General features: G+C 46.8%; 1 protein-coding gene across 3 annotated transcripts in view; it reads right to left on the reverse strand.

Annotated features, from left to right (window-relative positions):
• ZZEF1 (zinc finger ZZ-type and EF-hand domain containing 1) overlaps positions 1-25,850 on the reverse strand; it is a 3,309,810-nt gene that overhangs the window by 1,664,016 nt on the left and 1,619,944 nt on the right. For all 3 annotated transcript variants that reach the window (XM_069614719.1, XM_069614718.1, XM_069614717.1), the window contains exon 28: positions 17,409-17,496. In XM_069614719.1, the coding sequence (XP_069470820.1) occupies positions 17,409-17,496 (88 nt within the window). The remainder of the gene's footprint in view (positions 1-17,408; positions 17,497-25,850) is intronic.

Here is a 25,850-nt window from a genome sequence, read left to right on the forward strand (position 1 = left end):
ACGCCTGCAGCTCGCTGACCCTGTGCGCAGAAGTGAGAGCTACCAGCAAAACTGTCTTTAGCGTTATGAGCCGGATGTCCACAGAGGCCACCGGCTCCAAAGGTTTGCTCTGCAAAGCTGCAAGAACTACATGGAGGTCCCAGACCGGATGCGGCCTATGCACTGAAGAAAAAGCCTACACAACCCCTTGATGTGGGCCTTAACCACCAGGTTGGCTGCCGAAAACACATGCTCAGGGGAATTCTTGTAAGCCCCAATGGCTGCCAAAGAAGTGCGGCAAGTATCTACCTGAACTCCAGAACGTGCCAGGTGTGCTGAAAAAGCCAGTACGCCATACAGTCGACAAGTGACAGGATCCAGACCCTTGTCACAAGCCCAATGGCAGAATCTAGTCCATTTGCTCTTAAACTGGGAGCGAATAGAGGGCCTCCTGGCCTGTTGAATGATGTGCCAGTTGTCAGCCAAAAATTGAGCATGCTGTAGCCTTAGCGGGTCAGGAACCAAGCTGCCAATGCCCGCCTGGCTGGGTCCGTATGTTCCACTGTCCCGTCCTGCTGTGTCAGGACCCCCTTTGTTTGGGATCTGAAGGTGGACGGGCCACAGGGAGCACAACTGCAGCAGACCCGAAAACCAGGCTCTTGAATGCTAGTGGGGGGCAATCAGGATGACGCTGCAGCCGGTGTCCAGTCATTATCTCGAAAACAAAATGTCGAATTACAATAATGTCGAAAACAAAAATGTCAAATTTTTTTTTTTTTTAATTTACATGTTTTTTTGGGGTTCCGGTGGTAAAAAAAGGGGCAAAACATAAAAAAAAAAATAAAAAAAAGGGGGGTGGGGGGGAACCCCCCCATTTCGAATAAAAATCAACAAAAAAAAAGAAATTCGACATTTTTGTTTTCGACTTTATTTTTTCGACATTATGACTTTCGACATATTTGTATTCGAGATTATGACTATAAACCGCTGCAGCCCACAGAAGCCCAGAACTTGCGGAGGGTCCACTGAAGCAGAGGGGGCAGGGGAGGGCGGGTCAGCCACACACAACATCTGCAGCGTTGCCAACAGATCTGGAAGGCGTCTCCCAGAGACCCTCGACCCCGGCCTGTCCACAAAGCAACCTGGGGCACTTGGAATTCAGAGGAGAGGCGAACAGGTCCAGGTCTGCGAACCCCCAATGCTGGAACAGGGTCAACAAGGAGTTGGTGTGCAGCTCCCACTCGTCTGTGTTGAACACCAAGCAGCTCAACTGGTCCGCTTCGCAATGCTGTCTCGCCGAAGGTGGACTTCTGAAATAAAAATCCCCACCTTCAGGACCCATTCCCAAGTAGAATTGTCCATCCTGACCAGACCAGACCTGGCCATGATGAGGGGCAGAAACTGCACTGAACTCGAGCAGATTGATATGCAGGAGGGCTTCCGTCCTGGACCATGCGCCATGATATGATATGGCATTTATAATGCGCCTGTACACAAGTGTTTCAAGGCGTGACAAGAGAAGGAGGGGGAAACAGAGGGAGGACAAAACAATGATCTTACTAGGCCTTGTGTCATTCAGATCGCGCAGGTGCAGGGAAGTGGAAGGGGAGAAGTGCCAAGGGGGGGTGGGGGAAGAGAGAAGTGCTGAGGGGGGAAGGGAGTTGAGAAGTGCAGTTAGTCAGAAAGTGCAGCCAACGGGTGGTTCATGAGTGCAGAGAGAAGGCAACTGTAGGGTTACAGATACAGGCCACAAGTGCTGGGGGAGCCAAGAGGCAGTGTGAGGTGCAACAAGACATGCATGGACCTGGGACCAAGTTCAGAGGGTGGCCATGGAGCAGACAGGTCATCAGCAGGGGAGAGGAAGAGAGAAAGCGGAAGCAAAGAGTAAGATCCTGAGTTGCTTTCAGAACCAGAGGTGGTTCTGCCCCAAATTGAAGAAGGCAGGGAGGCTGTTCCAGAGGGATGCCCCAGCGGAAGATAGAGATCTGCCCCTAACTCTCTGCTTGGAAAAGCGACTGACCCTCATAGAATTGGAGGTGGAGGATGAGCGGAGAGCTCGAGAGGGGAGATGTTTAGGAAGAGCGAGTTGGAGGTAGTTCGGTCCCAGGCCCCAGAAAGCATTGTGGACAATGCAGAGGGTCTTGAACTTGATCATTGCAGCCACTGGAAGACAATGAAGAGATTTCAGAGCTGGAGAAATAGGATCCCTGGGCTTGAGGCCAAGGACAAGTCTTGCAGTTCTGTTCTGGATAAATTGTAGAGGACCGAGAGTAGAAGGAGGAAGATTTAGAAAGAGGCTGTTGCCACAGAACATCATAGAGAGGACCAGATATCTAGAGACAGTGAACTACTGGGGGTAAGTGAGGAAAGGAAGAATACCTCTGAGGAGGTGCAGCTGATAGTTTGACTTCATAGAGACATCAGGGATGTGAGGAGAGAAGGCGAGGGTGGAGTCGAAGAGGACCCCAAGGTTCATAGCCTCACAGGTAGGAGCAGGAAGAGGGCCCAGAGTGGGCGACCAGAGAGAGAGAGGAAAGGAAAGGAGGGAGCTAGTGTTCCTATGAGCATGCCTTGTGTGTGTGCCTCCAGGATGTAGGCTGAACTGTCTAGTTCCAATACAAATCCTGGGTGACAGGATGTCTAGTGTGCTGGGAATGACTGGGATCACTGTGGTCCGTGATTGGTCCATGTCTGGGATGGCTGTATGTGAGCAGATCTCTCATTGGCGAATGAGATTCTGGATAAGAGAAGGCATCTTACACCCATTCCAGGTCGATCTCTTGAGTTCACACCGAACTTAGGATAGGAGCCAAGTATCCGGAAACCAAGAAGCAAAGCCCAAGAACCGCTGGTGACCGGCTGGAAGGTTTGGTACCCTGAGCCCGGTGTTGTCCCGTTGGACCCCCTGTTTCTGATCGAACTTAGAAGGTCTGCAAAGGCGCTTCGTCCCACTGGCATAGTGGGACTAACTATGCTTGGTACCTCCAACTTAACCTGTAAGCAAGCCTTTTCTGAAGTGTTCCTGGGCCAACCTGACCAGCTTGCACGGGACCTTTGCCCTGGAACCGCTGCTGTCTTGAGTTCACACATGAGCATTTGGTGATTGTAAGCGCTGGATAGAAGGCACTCTCCCTCAGAGTTTCGTACACCTAGTACTCCTAGGTCTGGAATTAGGAGAGTATGTCTGAACGCAAGCATACGCAGTCACTGTGTCACTCTGCTGTGGTGACAAACTGTGGGTGCTTGCTGCTGTGCCCCCTTGTCCCCCCTCAGAACTGCTGCAGTGGAATTGGCCTGATCCCTTCATCAGAAGCTGAGAAATTGCACTGTCCCACCACGGAATCCACCCTGGAACACAGCCCCTGAAAGCCGCAGAACTGCACAATTGCAGGATTCGAACCCACAACCGCAGTGTACTCAACTGCTGAAGTTTGGTCCGGAGTGTGCCGAGGGTCGGTGAGTACTTGCAACCCTTACCGCTTGACCCTGGTGAATTCATCCATTTTTATGCTAGAGTGTCTCCGGAGAGCCACTCTTCTTTATCGAGGTAGCCTGTGATACCAAGCTATTCCCAGCTCTTAGATCCTGTTCTGCCCTCTTGCGGAGACGCTCCTTGAATAGTGGGAACTTATTCTTCACTGCCTCACCCGCCTTCCTGAGCTTCTACAGCCCCTGCAAGAGACCCCATTTTGGCCCAATCGCATGATTGCATGCATCAGCACAAAGTACTTTTAAGCACAAGGCTCCAATCATCATAGGGACTGGACTGCCTCTCAGTTAGAGTTTTATAAGTGAAGGATTGACTAAACGTTATTTGCACTGTATGCTCCCTTTCTTCACAGGTTGTGGACCCCTACTGTCCACGATTCCTTTAGGCCATTGGTAACTGTATATATGTTTCATAGTAGTGTTGTGTTGGTTTAGTTATTATTTAGTTTAGTTATTATTGCTGATATTTGCTTTGTGTTTGATTTAAAAGGCCTTTAATAGATTTATATGTATTTTTGATATATACACCTGACAATAGTAATTTGTAGTGTTGTTTACTGTGTGTGCTTTCGATCACCCTCACCCCTAGCCTTCACCGCCGCCAATACTACCCTGATTGGTCTGGCTTGCCCAGAAGGTTACCCTGTTCCAAGAAATTAGGCTGGCCATCTGAACCTCTGCCCAACAGGTCAGAGTGCAGAAATCCAGCTTAACAACGTGCGGCCTAAGATACAAGGGAGCATGTGCGGCCTAAGATGCGAGGGAGCACAAGTGAGCAGGGGGCGAGGGCAGAAGGACAGGTCATGGGGGGGGAACACATGTGCAAGAGTGAGAAGGGGCACCAGGTCGGGGGGGGAGGGGTGTGAGGAATGTAGCAAGCCAAGTATCCCTGTAACTTCTTACCTGGCGGGTGCAGACAAGAGGGTAAGGTCGTCCGCACTCACTGTCTATGCCGCAACCCCATCGCCGCTCAACACCGGCGTCGCTCAAGACCGGCGCCTTATCCTGTGAGGGCTTTGCAGGAGAGGGTCCGTACCTCGGTTCTTATAGGCATGGATGTGTGGACGCAGCAAAGCGTGCTACGAATAGTCAGCAAGCGTCTCCTGCGCACCTGTGTTGCTCAACACTACAGCCTTGTCTTGTGAGACTATATGAAGCACACCTCCGAGTATTGATTCTGCGCCACACTTAAGTATACTTGAGATAAATACTTCTTTAATAGTCAGAAACATGGTCATGGAAATAAATCACATTTATGCCCATAGGTGACACGTGTTTTGGCAGATCATTGTCTTTTTCAAACCAGGGCTTACTGTATCACATAATATCAACAAACTTGTACCATTATCCATGCATTTGTGGTGATATAACAAAATAAATAGTTCAGTCAGTGACATGTCTTTGGATATGGAAATGTTAGAAAGAGAAACGGGATGGGGGATGGGGACGGATTCAAAGGGGTAAAGAAAAATTGCAAACAAAATGTTTAGAAGCACATCTTATTTGTTACAAAGGTTAGAGATGTGAGATAAACATGTATGGTAAATGCAAGTTGCAGATAAGGATAAAAATAGTAATAATGGAAACTATGTCTCACACGCATCTGTGGAAAATCTGGTGCATTAACACCTCTATTTCTAACCTTTTCACATTGTGCAAACGCTTAACATTGTACAATAAATGGTGTAAAGCGTGCAAAACGCTGTATTTTAAGCTTGATGTTATATTGCGGATTATGATTCTCAAAAATGGTATCAGATGAATAATGGTGAGGCATGGTTATACTACTAGTAATAGACAGCAGTGCTGAGCCAGATCATCCACTCCCATGCAGTAAGTGGGGGGAAGGCGCTCACAGCCAAAGTCGAGGGAGGAGGGCCCCATCCGACCGACGCAGCCCGGCGCCACACACAGGCGACCCCGCAAGTAGTACGGCGCCCTGCCCCCCACCCCTGGGGGAGTCTTAGAATCCGAAGGCACAGCAGAACCAGACGCTTGACAATCGAGGTCGGCCCTCCCCTTTGCACAAGAGGCACCATGTAATGCCCCTAACACTATAACCTGATCTCTTGGGGCAAACCCACAAGGGCCTCCACAGATAAGCATCACCAGGCCTGCCAACAGCACATACATGTCAAAAATACGGGCAAAGTCCTCAGCGCAATCCTCCCCGCAGAGGAGCCAGGAGCCAGGGAAACAACCTAAAACAGCTCTGGGGGACACAAGACAACCCCACTCTTACACTGGAAACCCACCCCCAGCTGGGTTCCGTCTCGTCCCAAGAAAGGATGGAGGGAAACCCAATGAACAAAGAGGACATGCATGTATGTTTTAAAGAACTTCAGTCACAATTACTCAACTCTGTCCAAGAACAATTTAAAGTTTTGAGGGTGGAGATGGTCCAATCAATCCAGGAAATCAGGTTGGATGTAACCAAACTGGGGGAGAGGACCGACTCAGTGGAAAGAAAACTGCAGCAACTGGAGGACAACTTAAAATCTGAACAAACACTGGACAGGGTAGCCCAGACAACCATGCATCTTGAGCAGCAATGCGAAGATCTTGAAAATAGATCAAGAAGATCCAACGTGAGAATCAAAAATCTGCCAGAATCCGTTGGAGAGGCAAACCTGAAGACGACGGTGATGCAATTGTTTGCTAAGATCTTAGTTTAGGAGGAGACCCCAGGGATCGGGATTAATCGCATCCACAGAGTGGGCCCGAAAAGAGGGACAGAACCGGGAGTGAGGCCCAGAGATGTGTTGGCGGCCTTAACTTCCTACACTCAGAAAGAACAGATCTTGAGAAAGGCCAGACAGGCCCCCCCCAATAAGAGTGAATGGTCAAGAAGTAACTATACCAGGACCTGGCTCAATCCACCTTGCTTAAAAGACGAATGATGGGTCCGGTGGTCCGCCACTTATCAGCGGACCAGGTGAAATACAAGTAGACTTTTCCGTTTGGTCTCCTGTTTACATGGGAGGGAACTCAATACAGGATCACCTCCCGCTAAGAAGGGGAACGGATACAGAACATCCCAAGTGGAGATCACAGCGCACAACCGAGGCACCAGAGGAAACCTAGGGGACCACCCCAGCAGGAGAAATGGGAGACAATCCACAAGAAAGGAAAAGAGAATAAATCATAATAGGCCAAGGGACACACCAATGCCACCCAGGAACTCAGAATATATTAAGGTTTACAACAATAAAAAAAATCAAATGGAGAAGAAGAAATCGGCCGATTCGCCCGACGACCTAGAAGCTGGCCGAGGAGAGGAGGAGGAAGAACTTTAATGGAATCTCCAGTGGTGTTTAGGACTCCCCACGTCATGTTCAAAAGCTGGTAACGCGAGCCGGGGTTGCCGGACACTCCTTCCCAGGGCACCTAGCTGCCCGGCTCTGACCTCAAAGTTTTGTTTTCTTTGAGGGGTGCGGGGGGGGGGTACAGGTGGGGTTTGCAAGTTGAGACGACAAGACAAACCTGTGGCAGACCACAAAGCACAATGAGAAAACATGACGACCACAAAGAACTTATCTACCAATCACCCCATGACTGCAACAAATAAAATTCAGGTGACAATCCTTTCTCAGAATGTAAGGGGCATGAACACGCCAAAGGGCAAAATTGGACAGGCAAGCCTGGAAACAGAAAGCGAACATTCTAATGTACCAGGAAACTCATATAAAGAAAAGTGAAAAACACCGTCTGAAAATAAAAGGGGCAAAGCATGTCTTCAAATCAAACGCGGAGGGAAAGAGGGTGGGGGTCTTGGTGGCCATAAAGGACACCCTGAAAGCACAAATTCATGGCCACAAAACCGACAAGGAAGGGAGATATGTTATTTTGAACATTACGGTGGAGGGAAGACGGATTACCCTGGCGTCGGTTTACGCCCCCAACGTGGGCCAAGAAATGTTCTTCAAGGAATTGCTGGGTTCGCTGGAGGAATTTGCGACGGGTGATATTATTCTGGGAGGAGATCTGAACCTGGCCTGGAACCCCACTCAGGATAGGACGGGCAGAATAAGCGAAGGCTCGAGGGCCCCCTCAGAAGCCCTGAAGAAAGCATTCAACTCGCTCTCTCTCCACGACACCTGGCGAGCAATGACAGGGGAACGACAGGGCTTTACGCATTACTCCCATGCACACAGCTCGCTATCGAGAATAGACTATTTCTGGGCCTCGACGGACCTTCTAGGTATGATCAGCGAGATTGAGCTGGGCCCCATCGCCCTCTCGGATCACGCCCAAATAACTTTGTTGCTAACATTCAAAACCAGGGAGGGCCGAGCATGGGCCTGGCGACTCCCCTGGGAGCTTCTGCAAGACCCAGTATTAACGGAGGAAATTCAGGAGAAGATAGACACGTATTTTAATGAAAACGATACGGGGGAGATTGCAAAAGATACAGTCTGGGATGCCTTCAAGGCGGTCCTGAGGGGAGAATTAATAGCCATGAAATCCAAAAGGGAGAAAGAACTAGCGCAGTGGGAAAGGGACCTTGAATCACAACTGCGAGATGCGGAGAAGGAGGCAGCGGCTAACCCCAGTAGACCCCAGAGGTGGGCCATGCAGCACATCCAGGGCCAACTAGAACTTCTTTACAATCGGAAAGTGGGCTATGCCTTGACGAGAACGAAACAAAGATACATCCTTGCCAATAAGGCAGGTACCCTGCTTGCCGCCATCTTCGAGAAAGACCATGGAAAGGACGATAATGGCACTGGTGGACCCCTCCGGTAATCGTAAAACGACCAATGACGAGATGGGTGAGATAATGAGGACCTATCAGGATCTGTATACCACGAGTAATCCAAAAGATGAGGACCAAGAAATATACCTCCAGAGGGTATCTCTGCTGCAACCGAATGAGGAAACCCATGAAGCACTAGACCAAGACATCACCCTAGAGGAAGTGTTGCAGGCCATCAAACACCTCCCCAAGAACAAGGCGCCGGGCCCGGATGGGTTTACACACACATTCTACTAGAAATTCCGGCACACTTTGGCCCCCAGACTCACAAGACTGTTCAACTCTTTCAAAACGCAGGGTAATATTACACCATCAATGAATAAGGCGAAGTTGGTGCTCTTCCCGAAGCCGGGAAAAGACCCCACCCTCCCAGGGTCATACAGACTGATTGCCCTTATAAACTTAGATGCAAAGCTTTTCACCAAATTTCTAACAAACAGGCTGACAGGACACTTAACATCTCTGGTGGATGACGACCAGTCAGGCTTCGTCCCCACTAGGCAAACAGCGGACAACACGAGGAGAGTCTGCCACATAATAGAAAAGGCTGAACATACGAGCCTGGAGACCATACTGGTGGCCTTGGATGCTGAAAAGGGGTTCGACCGAGTCAATGGATCGCATGGGCTTCGGCGACTCTTACATGAAGATGATAAAAGCAAACTACAAAAGTCCCTCTTTAAGAGTCACAGTCAACGACTTCCTGTCCAAAGCATTCGCGCAGACAAGAGGCACTAAACAAGGATGTCCACTCTCCCCCCTCCTGTACGCCCTGTTTCTGGAACCCCTCCTGGCGAGGATACAACAACACCGAATTAAGGGAGTGCAGATGGGTGGGCTGGAACACAAAACTATGGCATTCGCTGATGACATGCTACTGGCACTAACGGATCCCACTAGATCTTTGCCTGCTCTCATGAGAGAATTGGAGATATTGGGAGACATATCGGGCCTCGAAATAAACGAGAGCAAGTCAGAAGTCCTGAATTTATCGGCCGACCCCGAGACTATCTCAAGCTTGGTCCAAGAGCAGGGGGTGAAATTGGCAAAGGATAGCATAACCTATCTTGGAATCAAACTCACTTCCAAGGTCCGACAATTGTACGCGGCAAATTATCCGGAGATGCTCACCCACCTCCAAAAACTATTGACAAGATGGACACCACTGTCTACCTCATGGTGGGGGCGCATCATGGCGGTAAAGAGGACGATCCTCCCTAAGGTTCTCTATTATTTCCAGGCCCTCCCAATCCAAATTCCCAGGTCATTATTCTGCTCTCTAAATAAGATGGCATCAGCATACGTATGGCAGCATAAGAGACAGAGGGTGGCTATGACAACCCTGACAGCAGCTGTGGCGGAGGGGGGCCAGGCCTTCCCACACTTCAGGAGGTACTACGAAGCGGCGCAACTGCGAGTCATCAAGGAATGGGTGGCGGACTTCCCACAATCCAAATGGGCAAAGCAGGATACAGCGGTGGCTGGGGGACGGCTCGCGAACCTCCTGTGGTCCCACAAAAGGTTTAGACATGCAAATACCCAACTGAATGAGATGAGCGCTCCCCTTGAGGCATGGGATAGAGCAGGGGAAACTTAACGACACATCCATCCCCATTTACACCACTTTTTTATAACCATGATTTTCCACAGGGGATGAACCCGCAAGCCTTCAGGTCATGGAAGCAGGCGGACTGCATCAGGATTGGAAATATGTACAAAGAGGGATCACTTGGGTCGTTTGAAAACTGTGCCCAGGAGCTGGGAGTGACAAGAGCGGAACGATACCAGTATGTCCAAATGAATCACTGGCTATCCACCACGACAAATGAAGAACCGGGAACGAGAGCCCTCACAACATTTGTAATTTATTTGATTTCCGACCCAGGTACACGCAAATTAATATCCAACCTATACGCCCACCTAAACTCTCAAGAGGAAGAGGTTAGATGGCTGTACATGCAGAGGTGGGAGAGGATGCTGGGGAGGGATATCCTGCGATCCCACTGGGAGGAGGTTTGGCGGAGTGTTGCCACAATGACAAGATCCATCCACCTGAGGGAAATGTGGCAAAAAGTACTGCTACAATGGCATCTAACACCAAAGAAACTGAAAGAGATGTATCCCAAAATGGATGGCTTATGCTGGCACGGATGCCGCCAGGAGGGAGACTGGAGACATATTTGGGGAACCTGCCCAAACATTGCCCGCTTCTGGAACGAGGTCAAGAACCAAACTGGGAAAATGATCCAAGGGGCGGAACCCTTGGGGGACGGAATCTGGCTGGCGGGTATTTGGGACCCAGCCCAAAAGACGCACACCAAGCGCCAGCAGAAAGTGATCATGGTCATGGTGGTGGCTGATTGGCTGGTGATAGCTCAAGGTTGGAAGCAGCAGACGCCCCCAACGCAACTCCATTGGCTTAGAAAGATATGGCATTTTATAATGATGGAGTGGATGACATGTAAACTGCAGAGAACCATCGAGAACTTTCAATTGGGACTGGGGTCCGGTTCTCCAGTACCTGCAGAGTGACTATATGCTTCAATGGTGCACCCATAACATTCGTATCCTTAATCGGTTTTAGAGGTGAAGCCTTGTGTTAGCCATAAAAGAATGGTAGCCATATCTCAGTCGTCTCGTGTTTTGGGGTAAGGGCGGTGGGGGGAGGGTGTGAAGGGGGATGTTACTGTTGTTGACATATGTTGTATCTTAAAACCAATAAAAAAAGTTTAAAAAAAAAAAACTTTACCTTGACATTGAAACATCAAGAACTAAATTGAGACAGAAGTACCTATATCGATTTCCTTGTTTCTTTTTGTTGAACACGAGCTGAATTTAGCTCGAATTCTGGGGAAGGGAGTACACCCAGGTATCAAGAAACTGTAAATATCATTGTTGACATTTCAATTGCCGCATATTTTCTTTCTGTATTTGATCTTTAAGTGTGAGGGCCAGACATCCTGTCTTCGAGTGTTTCGCTTTAGTTTTGTTCGGCAGGGAAATCAGAGTAGGGATAGTGAGGCGTTTGATTACTTTTATAATTTAATAAAATGGCATATTTTGAATAATCATCCAAAGTTGTCTGCCTCGCATTGCTGACCCCTCGCAGGCTCCCAGACTAGGAATAGGAACTTGGGGTTTCACCTTATATTATCCAGGGTAATCCAGACGTGGACCCCTTGATCACTGTGCTTAGAGAGGCACAGCTTCACCTCACTGATGAGGCATGACTAGACCGAAACACGTATCTGGGGTTGCTGTTGGTACTCTTGTTCAGAGGAGAATTGCCTAGCATTTCTGTGCTGGACTTCCCAAGTGGGTGGGACCAGACTGGTTATTTCTCCTCTGGGAAAGGTACAGTGAGCTAAAATGTGGTTGTAGATCCTCTGAGTGGGCACCTTCCCAGAGAACAGGTTAGTTGGCAGTGTTTTTCCGCAGTAGAGGGACTCCAAGACCTTTTTTTTTTAGTGGTTCTATGTTGTAAGTGACAAAACATGTTCACATAACCTTGCATGCAGCTGAAAATTATAACGTTTTTTGGATTAATTTTAACGAGAAAAGCGGGTTGGTGACTATTACTCGTTGTTAACTTCTTATGGCAAACGTGTACATTGTAGAGGTTTAGTTAACATTTGTGTAGATTATGCTGTATTGAAAAGCACAAATACACTGCATTGTAGGAAGTCTGTATGATATTTTCATGTGCCAATGTTTTTGTATTAAAGATGGTAGAAAGTTTGAATGAGAGGATATGAGACCTTAAGATATTATAGAGTAAGGAGGAAAACAAACAAATCCTCCTACAATTCTAACCTGCGGAAGTTCACAGAGATTGCCACGACATGTAGTTTGGAGGTGCAAGCAAGTGATAGAAATAATGTGGTGCAGTACTAAAAATACTTAATGCATTTGCAGCACAAATCAGACAGAATTTCTGAAATATTTAAAGACTAGTGTACAGGACAGTATAACACAGGCCAAAGTGCAGGTTTTCATTGGCACAATAGGACCAATAGATCCTAAATCAAAAGCTTCCTCTAGCAGCAACAACAAGCAAAGCTACAAATTGGCATTGTCTCCATATATCCAAAGGCAAGAGCTCCCTCTAGCGGTGACAACAGGCGAAACTACTGCATCGGACAAACATACAGGTACACCCATACATCTGCCCTTTTATTATATTGGCAGATGTGCGTTCAAGCCTAAAACACATTTGAAGTATGAGCTATGCAATTTAAAGCAAATGTAAAATCCTAGAATTCATCAGCACTGGGTAGAAGACTAGAATTGCTCACGCCTGCATGATTATGTTGAGCCTGGTGGGCTCATGGAGAATTTAATGGAAATCACTTGCAGTGTAGTGACACCTGGATTAATAATAAAAACTTTTGGCAATTGATGAGTACCTAGGTGTTTAATGACAACCTAAGGCAAGGAGATGGCTAATTTCTAGCCATGTGATGGCGATACCTGTCAAAGGGGCAAGTATCTGGGCTTCTGACAGCAATTCCTGCCAATGGGGGAAGACCTGTGCATTTGATGGAAATGCCTGGCATTGGGATGAGCACCAGGGCATTAAATTGGAATACTTTGCAATTGTGCTTGTTAACTCACTGCTTCAGTTTACAGAAACTGCATCACTGCAAGTTCAAGAAAAGCAGAGGGAGCCTGATTACAAATACTTCCATTGGTGTATGTGAGTGTAAGAGGGAAACCTGTCAGTACTGCTGCCTGCAGTATAGTTGGAAGGTGTGGAAAACCTGAAGGTACTCTCACATCTACTCCCCATGGATATTCTGTTCAGGTGGCCAGGGAAGGGCCATCACTTTTGGATCCCGGCCCTGGGGGTGGATTAGCGAGGGAGCATCACCTGAGTGGAGGGTCCTTGGGGATTGGGGAGTGGAGGGTCCTTGGGGATTGGGGTGAGAGGACCGAATACGAGGCATGGTATCTGTTGGGCAGAATCCTGTGCAGTTCCCTTGGGGAACACTGCAAAAAGATAAAGACTACAGGAATAAGCAGTAAACCCAACTGGTAGCAGTCTGCACCATGCAGATTTACCTGGTAGCTGTGGCTGAGCAGTCAGACTTCTCTCAAGAAGAGTAAGGCAGTATATAGAGTATACACAATAGGGGCAAAAACACAGTAGAGAAAACAAACACTGACCAGAGCTTTGTATAAAAAGTATATAATTATTTATTTAAAACACACTTTAGGCAATACACTAGCACTCTAAATAAAAAGCAAGTTAAAACACAGTCGGGTAAAGTATACACACCTCCGTTAATAACTATTAGACAAGTCAGTATTAAAACACCACGATTTGTTAAACAGATGTGAGCGCGTAACCTGATGGCACTCCAATAATTTGGTTAAAGGGAGAGAAAAAGGCAGAGCACAGAAAAAAAACAGGTCCCAACACTTTTAGGAGTTCTCAGCAAGGGAATGAAGGCAGTATACACTGTAGAGCCAAAGTTCATAGGCCAGGCCCACTTTAAATGGAGCAAACCGAAATGTGCCCAGGATCACACGGTTTAAAGATGCACTAAAAGTCTTTGCAGAATGTTCAAAAGAGGTTGGAGCGATTCAAGAAGGTAAAGTTAGAAGGTCTGGGGCCAACCCAGTTGGCAAGCCAAGGATTTAAGGGTCACCTTGGGCATACCGAAGAAAGGAGGCCAGGCAGGACACAGTACCTTAAAGAGAGAGGAAGCTCCAGCGGTGGCAGGTGTTCCTGGCAGTGGTTGCAGTTTGTTGTTTCAACCAGGGGAAGAGAGGATCTTGTCGAGGAGGAAACGTGGAGTCGTTGCACTGCCCAGGGAAGAAACCAGCCACAGAGTTTGTCGGTTAAAAGGTGCGTTCCTGGTATTCGCAGTCGTTCCTGGTATTCGCTGTCACAGTGGTGAAGCTTGGCTATCCAGCCGCCGGGGTGCTTGGCACGGGCGATTCGACCAAGAGACGTCTTTGGAAGGCGAAAAGGGCAAACTGGTTGGTCCCACCAGCTCAGAGGAAGAAGACTCGTCCAGCAGAAGATCTTCTCTTGTCGTCGGGAAAGTGGTGAGGTAGTTGCAGCAGGGCTTCACCGGTGGTGTCGTCGTCGCAGATGGCTCAGCTTCTTCCCTCTTCGGATTCTTAGGTCCTGTGGCGACTTCTGAAGTTCCAGTCCCAAAGGCCCTGCTTTCATGCAGAAAAACCCCCATTCATCAGCCTAGCTGTCAATCACACGTGCTAACTGGTGAGCCGGACAGCTCACCACTGGGCCAATGAGAGTAGAGTGCGACTTGGGTTGCCGAGGCAATGCAGTCCAGGGTGCAAATTCCCCCCTCCACCCTTCCTGTGGAACCCAGACAGAGTGGCACCATTTGGAGGGCTTCTGTGGAGAAGCCCGCCAAAAAGTGGAACAAAGGGCTCGACCTTGGTCAGAGTTACAGAGACGGACACGAACGCCATTTTAGAAAAGAGTTCTGGCAAAAAGACCCAACCGTTAATTTAATATTAAATAAATAAACCAGCGGTATCTTTAACATTGCACCAAAAAGTGGCGTGTTTAAAGTTAATGGGAAAATCCCATAGAGAATATTCCGGTGGAATATTTTGCGTGGTAACCACTGCCACCAGCCAGAAATTCGACAAGGGGGGACTGGACAGTGCCCCCTTGAAAACAGACCCAGGGGCAATATAATTAACCCCTTCCAGTACTTCCACAATATGATGGTTTGTACTGGTTCTGTTCATAATTTAAGACTAGTAAAGTCACTAGTGACTTTACATGCCCTGGGAGACAGTAGTCAGTCCCAGGGTATGGAGTCTATGTTTGGGGGTCACTATGACACCCCTGTGTTACTGCACTGAGGGTGCTGTGTAACACATACACACAAAACAGATGATTCCCTATGGAGTAAAAGACCCCATAGCCCAAAATCACACAGTCAGAGACATACCTCAAATCATGCCTAAGAGTGGGAGTAAAAGAGTCTCACTCTTAGCAGGTGAAAAAAACAAACCCCAAAAATCCAGCAAAGCTGCTGGGGGACTCACTAGGTTTGGGAAATTAGCCTTATAAGAGAATTCCCCCTAACAGTACGGCCCCCCCTTTTCTAACAGTGACCTATCTAACCCTTCCTCATCCTTTATGGGTTGTATATAATCCCAACCCATAATTCCCCATTCCACCCTTACCAGGTACTGGGACGAAGAAGAGGGGACTAGGAGTAATATAGACAACCTATAGGAAACACCACCATAGTACTGGCATGAAGAAGAGGGATCCTGATGACTACAGGGCTGAAGGTCAGGCATGTCCGAGTAATTGGCCTAATTGAAATCAGGCAAACCAGGTGAGTGGATTGCACCTGAAACCCCTTGATGGCGCTCAGGTGCATAAAAGGTGGAGCACCAGAGAACCAGGAGAGAGACGCCGGACCGGGAGAGTGCTGCCTTGGTGGTAAGAGAGAGCAGCAGCAGGAAGGCCAGCACAACCCGCAAGAAGCCAAAGGAGAACGAAACGCTGAGACGCTGAAGGACTGCCCGGTGAAGCATAGTGGAAATATGTGGCAAGGGAGCTGTGTCTCCAGGGAGCCGGTGAAGGTGGGAGAAGGAAACCGTGAAAAGTGTTGGTCCCTTCACTGTAGCCAAACAGTGCTTGTTCCCATGAATGGAAGTAACAGTCCAGCGGTTTCTGAGCGGCGTGTGTATGAAAGTTGCTAAGTTACACTGTTTCTGAGTGTTCGCGTGGGATTGGCACGTTCTCGAAAGCCTTGAAGGAAAGCAGTAGAGCGAACTGAAATTAATGCACTGTTAGAAGTGGACTTTGTAGAAACAATATATTGGTGTGGTCACGTCTGAACGAATTACAAGTGTTCAAAAGTCTCTGGTCAATGAAGGATACTAAGGAAGTAATATGAATATCAATGCGGTCAAAACGAGAATGAAAGCTGTGAATGAGTAGCTGAGGGGAGCCAGTGAAGTGTGAGCAAAATGCTGACCGAGCAAAAGTAAGCTGAAGTGAAGGCTGTAAATGAAAACTAAGAAAGTGGAATTGGAAAAGAGAGCAAAAGAAGTGCCAAGAAAGAGAAACCATTTATCTATGGACTTGTAAGCTTCCGAGTTGGTCGTGAACTGTCAAACCAATCTAAGTCAAGAGGGCAGAAAGCTGGGGCAAGGGTAACTGGTTGCTTGACCTGTGATGGGTGGGCCGTGCGGCCTGTCAAGTGCGCCTAGTCCAGTAAGCCCCAAAGAAATCCTGAAAAATTGTGAACTCAACCCAGAAATAAGATAAAGATGAACATTGAGAGGTTGTTTTGTGAAACACAGTTTGAAACTTGGGGAAGGGAACCTTGAGCTCTTTTAGAACATTTTTTGTCAACCAGTGCTTGAAGCTTCGGGAAAGGAACTGAGCGCCTTTTGAACTTTTTTATACTAAAATCAAGTGTGCTTGAAACTTTGGGAAGAGAAACCCAAGTGTTGACAGAACATTTGAAACCCATAATTCTTGGAACTGCATTCTGAACTTGTGGAAGGGAGCTAGAGGCTGCTCCAGACTTTGTATTGAACACTATTGAGTGCGAATAACCCCACACTACATTTTTGTAACAGGCTTGAGGGCGAGCATAGGTTTTGACACAGACAGACCTTTAATTTGGACTTACGGACATAGACTTTCTTTAGTTTCTTTAGGTAGGGAAATCCCCACCATAGCTATAAGGCAAGTTAAGCATTGAACGCAATAGAAATTCTACTGTTGAATTCACAATCTGTTGTCTGATCATCTATTGATACCCTGCCAGCCTCACAAAGGGCTTTGCAAAATTTAACAAGGTGCAATAATTCCCAACCACCACCAGTACAAATTAGTGCACATAGACGTACACCATAAACAAAATGAACCTACGATAAGCACAAGCTCAAATATATCTTAGTCAAAAGAAGATATGCTTTCAAATCAGTTAAATGTAGCTGGTCTTGTGCATCATCATCTTCATTCAAAGCACATAAACTCAAGCATTGGCTGCATAGGTTAGAAAGTCATTTTTTTTAAATAAATCTCCATTTTACACGTTAGATCTTAAGAAATAGTGGTCTCTGGTTTTATGCTTCGGTGAAACGTATTGCAAATGACTGGTAAACACCTGCACGCAAACGCAGAACGATTGTGCTACTATGCTATTCTAATAATAGTGCAACTCACCAAGAACCTCTGGGTTTACTTCATCTTTTTCGTTTTCAAGTTCAGTGTTGCTCCCCTTGGTCATTAGAAACTTCTGCTTCATTTCTAACTATAGCAAATTGGAAACAATGAATTAAGAGTCTATCATTATGCACCTGCCAACTGTAGTTCGCACAAAACTCGTAGCTCACTTTCGGCCTTTACTTACAAAAGGTGTATGCAATGGAACAAGTAAATCTTTTAAATGGTTAAGACACTTTCAAAGTAGGTAAAAACTTTGTAAGAAAGAAAAACTTGTAAAGCAAATTGTTTTGATTGTTACAGTGCTCCAATGCATTTTACAATTGATAGGCATGGATTTGTGTGCGCCCCAAAATCAATGTACCCAGTTCAAAGAAAATACAAGCTAAAGGGTGTATGGGAGCGAGGGGTCCACAGGCCTCCTCGCGTCGTATGCTCCTCAGTACAAGGCTTGGACCACGTGCCTCCGGTAGTGGGATTGCCCCTTGCCCTTATGTAAAGTTAACCACGGTTTACTGCTACATAGATGGGACTACTGAGCAGGATACGGGGCATCCATCTTTTGTGCCCCCTTTCAACTCCATCTTGGGTAAACAGGCCTCACTGCGATAGTACAGCAATGCTCAGCTCCCCTTCCACCGCAGCGGCCAAGGAGAGAGACACACACACGCACACAAGGCGCGCAGGCAGCTGGCTGGCCCCCACCCTTGCACTCCCCCCTGCGAAGGAAAGCTCTGCGCTTCCATTCTCACGCTGAAGCTGGAGAAAGTTGCAACAATTAATATGCTACAGTTTTCTTCCTCTGAGATCACTGTTCGTCTGATCACTGTTCGTCTGAGAACCGGCATGTGAACCAGGATGAGCTAAGCACTTTCAGCTCGATTCGTCCTCATAAACGTGCAAGCCACCCACCCCCATTAGAACAATTTATTGCCATCCTGACCCTGCACCCCCTGTAAGGTATTTCTTTCAAGTGCCAGACCCTCGCCTGTGCTGCGAAATCCACCAAATACACTCCTTACTAACCTTGAGCATTTTTACTACTATATATGTTTTTATTTGTACTAATGAGTTTGAAACCTAGGAAAAGATGCGAAACACAGCCTGATTCTTCTACATGCACAATAAAGGTCAAGGCCTCCAAATAAAGCCACGAATGACCCAATTGTACTGACAATAATCATTGTGTGTGACTTATGTAGAAATGTGACAAGTGAGAAATACAAGTAGTTAGAGCTACGGTGTCCTCTTTTTTAGGGGGCTATGTGGCTGAGGACTGATTAAACATGTAACAGAAGGTACCACAAAAACAGCTACCCACCTATACACGCATTAGATGTGCTTAGTTGTAACAAGTGCTACTTAACATGTCGGTCAACAGATCCAGACAAAGAGAATAGAGATGAACATTTTAATCAATACATATAAAAACACTTGGAATGTTTTCCATGTAAAACAGTGGACAAAAATGCATTTTTTGTTGACAAACAGAGAAAGAATATTGCATAAAAAACAAACTCATGTGACGGTCATGTTTTTCAATAATTGAACAGAACCACAAATTTCATAATGTGGCAAACATTGTGATGTTAGTAATAATGTGTAATGAACACAATGATTTTCATAGTTTTTAACTGATAATCGCTAGTCCTTGACTCCATCAACACAGAGGAATGTGTTTCTGGGAAACACTGATGATGCTTGGGGAGAGTCTATAGCCGACTTTAACCGCTAATAGATGTATACTGAACCCGTCTTCAGGACGAAAGATGGTGACATCACATCAATAGTGTCAGAATTGAGGGTGAGGAACCGTCAAATAACTTTTCCTGTTATAGCAATCTAAAAACCAAAAGGCACAAAAAACGGCAAATTGGTAACGTGAAAATATAAAAACCGAACTTGAGGGTGGCATATCTCTATTAAAGTGCACTTACAACTCATTGCACTAACCTTTCAATTGCTCTGATAACGTGTATGGTCGCGAATAGGGAGGATAGTTTAACCAAATTCGGCTTCTATCACTGTGTGGTCTCGCAGTGATTGGAGCTAAAATGAACAAAAAATGAAAGTAACTTAGGGAAACTTGCATTTTGCAAAATGTTTCTTATTGTTTTTAACTATGAGAAAATGTGTATTATTTTCGTGAGCATCACGCAAACTTCTACACATTAAGTGTGTTACTTGTAATTGAAAGTGCTTGCACGCAAATCAGTGCATAATTATTACTGATATTACAGTGGTGTCATACTGGCACCTGATATGTGGAACCGTAAAGCAAGCATGTGAACAGGATGTTATTCACCACATGCAGAAGCTAATGGCATTTAAAAGACATAATGTATGTGAATACCTCGTATTGATGTTCCCGCAAACAAGGTAGTTGAATGTCTGTACGCATGGCCAGCGTATTGCTTAGCATTTCATGGTGCCGGACTGTTTCAAAACGAAGAATTAAGTATTTTTAGCCGGACTTGCGCCCCCTGGGGATATAGCACGTTTAACAGGTGATTTGAACCGTCAGTTAGCACACGCGCAAATGGAAATAACACGGTTAAGAGCTCTATGCGACAAAGGGCAAATGCTGCCAGGGGGAGGGGGAGGTACCTCCGCTGTCACTGGCAGATCTCACACCTCCGATCGGGGCAGCAAGCAATACAACCCCAGCAGCCTCGGTATCAGGACAATCTATAGCATCACAAGGGACTTCATCACAGCAAAGACAAGAACAAGAGTGGCAGTCAGGACAGTTCCTGTTCCAATTGAATAACAAGCCAGTGAGAATTATACGCCCAGAAACACCAGAGAGCCAACAAAGTGGAGATCGGAGTGAAAGACAAGGAAGTGAACCTAAGGAAAACTGGGAGGATAATAACGAGCTAGAGTCAGAAATAGAAGAAATATGGGACGATTTAAATGAATACGAAGAGGCAGCTGCCCCGGAGGGTTCCCCACTGCCAAACCGCCGTTACCCAGACACACTATCGCCACCATTATGGCAAGGTAGATTAAGACAACGAACAGGGAGGATAGGAAACATATTGGTAAGTAAAACGAAAAAAGGGAAGACAAGCAGAACGGGAAAGAAACAAAAACTACAATTGCCACTGATACATAAAGGAGTAGGTAGGCCAAACTACATTCCGTGGGCCCAAATGGACAAAACCAACTTGTTGAAACTCCTCCCCCCGCTGACGGGAGGGGCAGGTAAGTGGATACATGTATTTGAGAAGAACACCGCAGGTGTACCGTTAGCTATAGGTGATGTAAAAAGTCTATTAGTTTCAGCAATCGGGGACCAAGCAGACACAATCTGGGAAAGGGCAGGGTTCCCGGGAGTAACGATGAGCTGTGACCGACACGATGGATCACCATTTAACAATGTTCGAGCACAAGTGTGGGATGCATTACGGCGCACATTTCCAGATGTTCCAGATTTACATGCAGTGATGCAATGCACGATGGAGGAGAACGAGGATCCTGTGCAATTCATTTTGCGAGTGCAAGACTTGTGGAGAAGCGAAATTGGTACGGCATGGAATCAATCAACAGCTTTATTCTATTTTATCATTAAAAAGGGGTTGCCAAAGGAGGTGCAGAAGGCCTTGGACAAAATAGCTGGGATCGAAGCCAAAGGGTGGCCTGAAATTCAGAGCATAATTGTACACCACTGGAGGAGGATCAAAGAGAAGGAAAAGGAGGTCACGCAAAAGAGGCTGGCTGACGAAGCAAAATTGGTACAGACGAAATTAGTGAAGGTTGCCGCCATTACTGCCAGTGCAACAGCAGATAGATGAAACGAAGGAGAGGAAAACACGGGAGGAAGGCCCATTGGGATAGCAGTGTAGTGGGTTGGAGAGGACCAAACACAGTGGAACGGAGAGGAACAAACATGCCAAGGATCGCAGTGGCAGAACAGGCCGGCCCAAGGAAGAGGTGGGTACCGCGGGCAAAGGGGAGGATACGGAGGTGTGGGAAACAGAGGGTATGTTGGGCAAGGACCAAGGGGAGGACAACAGGGGTCGTGTTGGAATTGTGGAAGATGGGGACATTATTCACAAGATTGTAGAATGCGACCATCAGGGTATTTTCAACAGCAACAACAACAGCCCGTGAACAATGAACAGGGGTGGGGCTGCCCACACCCAGGTAGCCCTTGTGGAGCTCCAATGGGGAGGGGGGGGACAACAGGCTCAATACTGCTATGACCCCCAAATGCAACAGAGACAGCCAGCCCCACAACAGCAGCAACAGCAGCAGCAGCCACAACAGCAAAACGCACTACAGCCCATGGCGAGACAGAACCCAGTAGGGAACATAAACAATAACCCTTTTGCAGCAGCCGCAAACAGTGCCCCTGCACCATTTCGCGGCGTAACGGTCGTGGGTGACAACGTTTTTTCAATGCCAGGTCAGCAAAGATAACAAGACTAGGACAGCCCAAAGGGAGCACTTGCGTGTCCAGTCCTATCCACCAGACAAAGTGCAAATGAGGAACCACTAGTGGCGGCAGAGATAGGAAACAAGCAGTTTATCTTTATGGTAGACTCTGGAGCAGAAAAATCATGCCTCACAGAAGGGCGGTTTCAGCTCTCGGGAAGAAATTTGGAGACGCAGGGGTTCTCTGGGCTATTTTAAAAGTTCCTTATACAAAAGATCTTGATGTAACAGTGGGGGAAAAACAGTGCGTGCGCCCTTATTGTATTATGAAGACGTGCCAATCAATTTGATGGGACGAGACTTGCTCAGTAAGTTAAACATGACCATAGCCTTTACTGAAAGAGGAATAGTGTGCTCGACGGCAGGGGTATGCCCCGTACGAGCACTCTTGATAATAAGCACGATTACAGAGGAAGTTGCAGTAAGAGGGATTCCCATTGACATGGACATGTTCGTCTATGGAATACAGGTATTAGCCCGAGTAGTGCCTGAAATAACACAAAAAGAGTGGAGAATACCATCCGACTTTATATTCCGCCCAATCACACCAACAGATGTAGTGCCAGGCACAATTAGGTCTATAGACATTGAGGCAGTTCAAGTTTCCAACAAACGCATTGTGGTCATAGGCCTGGACATGCAAGGACGCGAGTGGAGAAGTGTGCAATGTATAGAGCCAAACATAATGCTAAAAGATATAACTGATGAAGAATTATTTACTGATTACGAAGGGGATGGAGAAATAGTAATGGAAATAAGCATACCATGTGACATTATGATTCAATACAGAGAGATACACAACCCACTCATGGCTAACATAAAGGCTCCACTGACAATATTTGAAGAAGACATGGCCAGGGTAGCACCTGAAATTTGGACCACAGGACCACACGATATGGGATTGTTGCATGAGGTAACTCCCATAAAAATTTAACTGAAACCAGGTGCCCTCCCACCCAGAGTGAAACAATACCCAATATTAAAAGAAGCAGAGGAAGGTATTAGAGAAACAGTGAATGCACTCCTAAGCCAAGGTATCTTAGTGCCATCAACTTCCCCATGCAACACAGCGATTTTTCCGATTAAGAAAGCAAAAGGAGGGGCGTGGAGAATGGTCCAGGATCTCCGCCCACTCAATGACGTCATCCAAAAAGAGTTCCCTTTAGTGCCTAACCCGTCATCAATATTGTGCAGTATACCAAAAGAGGCAACTTGCTTCACTGTCATTGATCTGAAAAATGCCTTTTTCTTTGTGACACTCGCACCAGAGTCGCAGTACCTTACAGCTTTTACATTAGGAAACAGCAGATATGAACATCGCAGACTCCCACAGGGGTATTGCGAGAGCCCAAGCATTTTTAACAGAGTACTACGAGAAGACATTGGCAACATAGATGTAGGGAGCACCATTATATAGTATGTAGACGATTTACTCGCCTGCAGCAAAACAGAAGAAGAGTGTAGAGAAGACTCAATAACATTGCTTAACGTATTGGCTGCCAAAGGATACAAGGTGGACAAAGGAAAGTTACAATACTGCCTTGCTAACGTTGTGTATCTTGGCCAGCAAATATCTAAAGATGGAAAAGGAATACTACCAGACAGAGCAGCGGCCATTCGACACATTATTTTACCAAAAACAGTGAAAGACATGCAGAAATTTCTTGGCATATGTAACTATTGCCGAGCGTGGATTCTCGATTACGCAGCAAACACACGACCAATGCTACAAGCACTGAAAGCAGCACAAAAGAACAGGGCCCCAATAAAATGGACACAGGAGACAATTGCTCAATTCTCTCGATTAAAAGACCTTATTTCAGACGCCCCAGTCCTTGCAAATCCAGATTATGAAAGGGAATTTTTCCTGTTTTCACACAGCAATAGAACATTAATGACAGCAGTATTGACACAAAAGACATCGCTAGGCCATAAACCATTAGCGTACTACAGTGGAATATTAGACCCAGTAATGCAAGGACATTTCGCTTGCGAACAGGCCCTCGCTGCAGCGGCCTTCGCCATTGAGAAAAGTGCCACGATTGTAATGGGATGGTCAGTGACGCTATACGCGGAACACTCGTTATTTGCCATCTTGGAAAGATCAAAATCTACCCTCACAACACAGAGAGCCTCTGCTTATGAAATAATAATATCAAGTCCAAATGTACATGTGGTCAGATGCAAGACAGTGAACCCAGCCACCTTCATTACAGAGCCATGCACAACTGAGGATTTACAGGAACACGATTGTAGCACATATGAGGGAGAGGGCAATGACATTCCCAAAGCAAGCGAAAACGCCCTTACAGAAGGAGAAATTTATTTCATAGACGGATCAGCATCCATAAACTCAGAGACAGGAGAGAAACATGTGGGGATGGCGGTAGTGCGCATGTAAGAAGACACATACGAAGTGATTGTTCAAAAACGCCTCCCCTCACACTACTCTGCACAAGCAGCCGAACTGACTGCACTAATCAGCGCATTACACAAAGCCAAAGATTGTGCCGTGACCATATATTCAGATTCAGCTTATGTCACCACCACAGTTCACTCAGGGCTATCACGTTGGCGAAGGAGAGGGTTCAGAAGAGCAGACGGGTCCCCTGTACAACATGCCACGTTGCTAAATGAACTAATAGAAGCTTTAGCAGAACCATCGGTAGTAGCGGTGGTTAAATGCCAAGCCCATAACACAGACGCCGTCTCATTGGGGAACGCGTCAGCCGACGCGGCAGCGAAAGAAGCCTCGTACTTCAATAAGACACCAACATCAGAGTACATTGTAAAAAAAACCACAGCAGAACCACCAGCAGAAGCATATAATAACACGCCCATAGCACAGTTGATAGAACTCCAGAGAAGGGCCCCACCGGAAGAGCAGCAGTTGTGGGGCAAACGAGGGTGTAAGCAATCAGCCACAGATCTCATTTGGAGACAGGAAACGACAGGCAAGGTAGTGATGCCCGTAGAATTATCAGAAGTAGCATTCCAACAACTGCATTTTCCAGCTCACGTTGCAAAACAACACATTGCCTCAGATATTCAAGAGGATTGGTTTGTTCCTAATCTAAATTTGTGATTGAATGTACAACATGCCAAACTTACAATTCAGGAATGACATTACGAACTCTGCGTGGCACTTTGCCACGCCCTACAGGTCCGTTTAGAGAACTACATATTGATTACGCCGATATGGGAGAAAGATGTAATGGAGCAAGATACTTGATTGTGGTGGTATGCCCATTTTCATGGTGGGTAGAAGCGGGCCCCTGTCCCCATCCTGATGCAAAATGTGCTGCCAAGTTCCTTGTGCGAGAGGTATTCTCACGGTGGGGAATCTGTGACGTGATCAGTTCAGACAGCGGCACGCACTTTGTGAATGACCTCTTCAAAGAAGTATCCTCCCTTCTGGGGGTAAAACACAAATTATGTTCGATTTATCATCCAATGGCCAATGGAGTTGTGGAGAGGATCAACGGGCTGCTCAAAAGCAATTTATCGAAATTATGCAGCACGTTGAAAAGAAATTGGGTATATTGTCTGCCCCTAGCACTGTTCCAACTCAGAAACCAACCATGCAAGGATCATCATTTAAGCCTCCACGAAATTGTGACGGGAAGGAGAATGCACACACCGCTCTCCCCTGTTAGGAGGGCGCCTGATGCGCACAGGGCTGCCACAGTGCTGGGAGAAGAGTTTAAGGAATACCTAACACAGCTAACGCGCGCAGTACGCAGCATAGCAAAACAAATTGTTTCACCATTTACTGAATATGTAGCAACAGACACCTCCACGCCGACAGCAGACAGCCCGGAGGGGCCTTTAATGCCAGGGGAGCAGATTCTTGTTAGAAATTTTGTAAGAAGGTGGAATTCACCAAGATTTCATGGTCCATAAACAGTGGTGTACAGCACCCCAACTGCAGTTAAAGTTACGGGGTTTAAGTACTGGGTGCACCTCTCAGACGTGAGAAGGGCACACAGTTTTACACCTCCC

This window comes from Ambystoma mexicanum, chromosome 9 (genome assembly GCF_040938575.1).
Source record: "Ambystoma mexicanum isolate Mex_15411 chromosome 9, UKY_AmexF1_1, whole genome shotgun sequence".
Classification (NCBI taxonomy): domain Eukaryota; kingdom Metazoa; phylum Chordata; class Amphibia; order Caudata; family Ambystomatidae; genus Ambystoma; species Ambystoma mexicanum.